We start from the raw sequence: 6,083 nt of genomic DNA on the forward strand, positions 1-6,083 counted from the left end.
ACAGCATCCATGTGCAACTTTGTTACCACGGAAACAACAATCCAACAAGTTTGATTGATAGCCGACGACATTAAAACATTTAAGTAATGAGCTGAAGAAACTAACTTTTTTTCCTCTTCTCCACGTTGTGGAAAGATTTAGGAAAATGTCACTAAATAAAACAAAATCCTAACAAAATATTGCAGAAAACGAAGCGTCCGATGTACCAAAGAGAGCACAAGTTTAACAGAACAAAACAAGGATCATTCAAACCCTGTTAAGAATCAGAGTGAATCCTGAAGCCATACCTCCAGTTCATCCCCCTCAACAGGTTTCTCCTCTGAAGTCTGCTTCACAAAGTCAGGAATGAGGATCTCCAGTGTGGCTCGGGCTGCAGAGCACACAGCAAATCACACAATTCTTAACCGATATACTCAAAAGGAATTAAGTCAACAACATGAATATGCATGTCAAAATTAAAAGTTTTGCAAAGTAAATTCAATATTTTTCAATGTCCTCTAAAGTAAAAATAAGTGATTCAATGTTGTGTGAATTTAGCAGGCTCTTCTTGAAGGTTTACATCTCCATAATGTCGGTTATTCAAAGTGCTTCACTTTTTTTCTGCTAACATACACATCTTCCTCCTCTCCTCCTTTTGACTCCAAATAGTTCCAATTTCCTTTATGTAGATCTACAGCACTGGTGGTGGGCGTCAACCTGCATCAGGAGATATCCTTCCAAACATCTCCTGGCTTCCACCTGAAAACACTGGATTGTGCCCCCTTGTGGTTGTGTTGAGAGGTGCATTTGTTTCTATGTGACCGCGCTTAAACCGTTTGTCCGCAAAAGAAAACTCACTTGACAATTTTGTTCATTGGTAAAACAGATTTAACATTTTTGTTTGATAGTTTATAACAATATGTATTTTACTTGTAATGTTTATTTCTGACCACTTTTGCTTTTACCAAACTTATCACTGTTTTTACCAGCTCAAATTCATCAATAAATCGATCCTATTATCATTTACATCCATTTGCAGAGCTACTTTTCCTTGCAGGGTTTAAAATCATGAATTTATTTTACGATATAACTGAACTTCAATTTAAAACAAAACGTTACCAGCTTTATTTTTGGCAAGTTTTTTACTGCTCGCAGTTCCTGTGCCATAAGTGACTCCATCTATGATGACAGACGCTCCAAAGGGTTCACTCGAGTTCTCTGCATGAAAGACAGAAACAGATCATCGTGAATGTCCAAAACTATGAAATATATAAAAACTCAAACAGACGACAATTGTCTACAAGGACAATTTGAATGTGTAATTGTAATGTTTACTTGCTGGTTGTGTTTGAAACAGTTGATTGTGGGATCCCACTTACCACAGTCAAAAAAGTCGTAAACAGGTCGAACCTTCAGGACTCGCTGCATGTATTCATGCAGGATGCAAACTTCTGACTTCCCATTTGGATTAATGACAAATTCTGTTGAAATGTGAATATTTATTAGGGTAAAAAGTCATTTCTTCAAATGGAACAGGGAATTTTAGAATAAACTCGTCAAACCTTTCTTGGTCGGAGCGTCCTGCACCGACAGCGTTATGAGTTTCTGGTTGGCGGGCAGGATGGGTCTTTCTGATTCGGCGCGCTTCCTCTTCACGTCTCGGTTGAACTGTCTCCGCTCGGCCCAAGTGCGAAACTTCTTGACGGTGACTTGTTCAAAGTCGAAGCATTTTTCCAGGTACTGGCGGAAATCTTCAAGTTCTGTAAACAAAGTTTACAGCTTTCTTGGCAGAAGAAAAACGCCTGCAGGTAAACGGTGTTTCAAACCCCTACCTATAGACTCATCCTTGCACACCTCCACCTTGGCCTTGACCTGCCCCAGCGCTCCTTGGGCGGTGTCGCAGGGATGGGCCTCTTTACTCGGCTGGCTGTTGTCAGTGGTTGGATCCGTCTCGTCGACCACAGCCGTGGCTGCATCCTGCTCGTCCGACGACTTGGCCTCTTCGCCGCTCCCCTGCTCATCCGGCTTGGGGGGAAGCTGCTCCGTGGTTGAAGTTAGCTCCTCCCTCAAATCTTTTTCCTCTTGTTCTCGCATTTTCTTGTAGTGAAGGCAAGGGATGCTGCTGGTAGGGGGGTCGTGTTTCTATACGGAAAAAACGGGCAAAAAAAAAAAATACAAAACTTTAAGATAATGTTTTGTTGCTGTAAAGCTTCAGTTTATGTAGAGGACAAACAACTTCTTAAAATGAGATATTTCAATTAACCGATATTGGCTGAAAGCTATAAAAAACATTTTAAAGAAAACCCTTAAATATGTTACTTTTTAAATATAATTTGTGTTGAGTGTTAAACAGCTGCTCTTTACCCTAATACTGCCAGTTCCAATGAAGTACGGTCTGGACCAGGTCACCACTCTAGTTTCTCTGTGCAGGTAGACTGGAATGCCCGAGTTATGGAATGTCATGATCCATCCATCTGGAAGAGGCTCAGTAGGCGGACGTCCCCGACCTGAAGCATGGAGACAAAAGAAGACTTTATGTGGAAAACGAACCAATGTGGAGAATAAAAAGTCCCACTCAGATGAAAACTATGTTTTTAATACGTTCTTGCAGCATTGTTCTCATGATGGGACACTTAAATGAAGAAAATTTAGCTTAAAATTGAATTTTTGAGTATTTCTTTATTTAAATTGTTGATAATCAGTAGCAGACGAAAAAAAAGCAGTTAAAATAAGATTAAAAAAAGCTTAAAATTGCAATTACTGGTAATGTAACTTACAAATTGTTGGTCACTTTGTTAAAAGTTAAAGGTTTATCCATTGAAAATTTGCGCTAAATGTGGTCTAACATGTACATTATTGCAAAAAGTATTCACTCATTCACTGATTTTACAAGTAAGACGTGAAGTCCAGGTGTAAACCTCTACTTGAGGTGGATTTTTAAGCTCTTTAGTATCGGGTAGAATCAGGATCAGCTTGAAGTGAATGAAAAAACAGATCAAAAACTTAAAAATAGACTTTTTATTTGAAAACTGGAGAAAAAAATAGAAGATTTGAAAACAAGACAGTGTAAATTTTATAAAACCTGAAAATTTGAAAAAGAAAAAAATTAAAAATAATTCTTGAAAATTTAAAAAAAAAAAAAAAATAGTGAAAGCCCCGCCCTCTTGTAAAAATTAGGCTCAGTTCAGCAGCGAAAACTCAAAAATCTGAATTGAGACTGAAAAACTTAGGACTGAAAGTGAAGATAAAAAAAATAAAATAAAATTCAAACAGCAGCTGTTAGTAATTAACAGCTGCTGTTTGAATTTTATTTTTTTCTGAATCTTTTTTGTCCAATCAGTAATTTTTACATTTGGTTTTTTTATTTTAAATTTTCATTTTTTTTTTCAAATTTTCAAGATTTATTTATTTATTTTTTAGGTTTTTTTACTTTTCAAAAACATTTTTTTATTTTTTCAAATTTAGGTCTTGTGTCGAAATTTTCCATTTTTTTCAGTTTTCAAATTTTCCGAAATTTTTCTTTTTTTTTTTTCAAATTTACGTCTCATTTTCAAATTTTGCATTTTTTCAGTTTTCAAATGTTCAAACATTTTTTTCAGTCGTCTTCTTTTTTTTACACGTTTTTTTTATCTGTTTTTTAAGGCCCATGAAACACTTGCTTTTTTAAATTAATATTCAAAGAATGCTTAAAATGATTTTCTAAAGGGCAACCACTACAAAAATAATGAAAAAAAACACAGATTTATTTTGAAAAAGCCCAATTTCCCCACACAGAAGAAGCACCATGCAACTATATTAACCTTTATCCAAACTGTAGTTCCAACGGTACCAGAATAGAATCAGTGCACCACTCACTCTTCAGGACGGTCTTGATTTTGGTCATCATCGGCTGAACCCCTCCTTCCCCATCGGACTGGTGATCACTGTCGCCGCCATATTTGTCTTCAGCTTGGCGCATTTTCTTTGGCATGGGCATGCCCTCCTCCAACAGCGCGTCCACATCCGTGTCAAACTCCACCTGGAACAGCCGGCGGTTAACACGGCAGACAGGGATGAGTGAAACTGCAGCGGCGAGAAGAGGAGCTGCTGCTGGGAAAAAACTCCAAGTGAACCAAAGGCAGAAAGAACTCGACTGGGAGATGAAAAACTAAAGTCAAGTTTCTTTTTGACAGGGAAACATGTTTAAATGATTTTGATGGATTAAATAAAGAGATACAATTAAAGAAAAAGAATTTAAAATGTATGCTTTTAAAGGAAAAAAAATGAAGCCAGCTTAATTTCTGAAGTTGAAATGGTCTTTGAGTCATTAAATGAAGATTTCTGGTTTACAGCCGTCCTCAAAGCCTCGTGACTACGTCAAGTAACTGTTAGATTTTCATATTTTCTTTTCTCAGCATTTAATATCAAACCTATAATAGTTATTCTCTTAGTACAGGAGTGCTAAAATGAACCGCCGGTGTTAAGGAAGAACTGCGTGCTGCTCTCAGCATAATAAAAGTAAAATGAACATTGTGGTTATAATAATCAACCACATTTAAACAGCATTTCCACTGCTAGCATGTAAAATTCATCTATATTTTTACAAAAAATGAGCTTTTATTTTGTCTTCAGAACAGGAATTTAAGTTAAAATAAATGAATCGAATACTTTTATGTAGACTATCACAGAATATTTTCCTTTCAGGTGTTTTAATGAGATCATAAAATCAGAGGAATGTTTCTCTGCTCTGATTTGACAGAGTTCATGTTTTATAGGAGGGTTTCCCCTCACCTTCTGTACGAGTCGCTTGACTAAAGCCTTCAGCGATGATGCAGCTTTTTAGTAGATGAGGTGATGACAGCATGACTAAATGCAAGCTTGAACATCTATAGAAGCGGTCTAAAACGTTTTTCAGAACACGGACTGGTTTAATGTCTGACACTTTTCACCGACTGGTCTGTGTGAGGCTGAAGTGAATGAGCAATTTTGTTTTTTTAGCTTCTAGTTTGCATTAAATTTTGAGGGTAGTTTATTTTCATCCTCTAAAATATCTGCTGCTGCTTTAAGCTTTACTTGAACAGCAGATTGTGTGTAGGAACCATATAAATGTGATTTTCCCTTAACCAATAACTGTAAAAGTGGAAGCTAAAAAAAGAAAAGAAAAAATGTGACTTTTAAAATACAATGAATAAACACACAAAAAGTAACAGAAACTGTCTTTTTTCTAAATATAATTGTGCATCTACCATTTGAGAAACTTCATGGCAGAATCCTCATCACATTAGACTAGCATATTTTATTTACATTATTCATTTGGTATGTTGGAACAACTTTTACAATAAATCCATATTTGGAGTAAAGACTTCTGCTTGTTGTCTGTTAAAAGCAGCTTTATTTTATTTTAAAGGCAAAAGCTTTTCTGCAGCAAAAAGAAACTCCAAATGTGTTCATTTTTTGCTAACTTTGCTATCATGGGGGTTCAATTTGAAGGACGTAGCGGTTGGATGTTAAACACCCTATCGAGTGACTAGGCATGCATCAACATCGAGTCGGATGTAGTGGAGAGAATCCAGTAGTTTTCCAAAATAAAACTTCCTTCAGAATCAGATCACCCCACATTTAATGTGATCTCACTTTTATTGAGGAACATAATGACCAGCAAGACTTCATGCGTCACAGTGAACCTCAAAACAAAACCCATGTTCCATTTGCTCGAGTTTTAGCATGTTCTCTCTTATTATCCTCACCATTACTTTTTCAGTGCTGACTCCTGGACTTGTAAATTTCTTTAATTTATACCAAATGTTTGTGAACATGTGAAATAATTCACTTCTATCTCATTATACTACATTTATATGAAGAACTTGTGATCTTGCTGAGCAAATGTGCTTTCTAATGGTCTTGTTGGCAGAAATGTATAAATAAATAATTTGGAAAATATGTTGGTCAATTTGTTTTCTCTCTCCGGTAGAGTATCAATGGACCTCTGGACAGGTTGGTAATGTTCTATGGTACATCTATGGGTTAAAACACATTTGAGGAATTAAAATAATAATAAAATTTAAAAAAAACTCCAAGCGCAGACACTGAACATTCCTGGTAATGTATAAAGTTGTGTTAATATG

General features: G+C 36.1%; 1 protein-coding gene across 1 annotated transcript in view; it reads right to left on the minus strand.

The window, feature by feature from the left end:
• dgcr8 (DGCR8 microprocessor complex subunit) overlaps positions 1–6,083 on the minus strand; it is an 11,418-nt gene that overhangs the window by 3,676 nt on the left and 1,659 nt on the right. Inside the window, exons 3-9 of the mRNA XM_024274969.1 lie at positions 3,835–3,997; positions 2,344–2,486; positions 1,812–2,121; positions 1,542–1,739; positions 1,359–1,460; positions 1,099–1,197; positions 288–370 (exon numbers count right to left, since the gene is read on the minus strand). Coding sequence (XP_024130737.1) covers positions 288–370; positions 1,099–1,197; positions 1,359–1,460; positions 1,542–1,739; positions 1,812–2,121; positions 2,344–2,486; positions 3,835–3,997 — 1,098 coding nt within the window. The remainder of the gene's footprint in view (positions 1–287; positions 371–1,098; positions 1,198–1,358; positions 1,461–1,541; positions 1,740–1,811; positions 2,122–2,343; positions 2,487–3,834; positions 3,998–6,083) is intronic.

The sequence above is a fragment of the Oryzias melastigma genome, linkage group LG9 (genome assembly GCF_002922805.2).
Source record: "Oryzias melastigma strain HK-1 linkage group LG9, ASM292280v2, whole genome shotgun sequence".
NCBI classification, from domain to species: domain Eukaryota; kingdom Metazoa; phylum Chordata; class Actinopteri; order Beloniformes; family Adrianichthyidae; genus Oryzias; species Oryzias melastigma.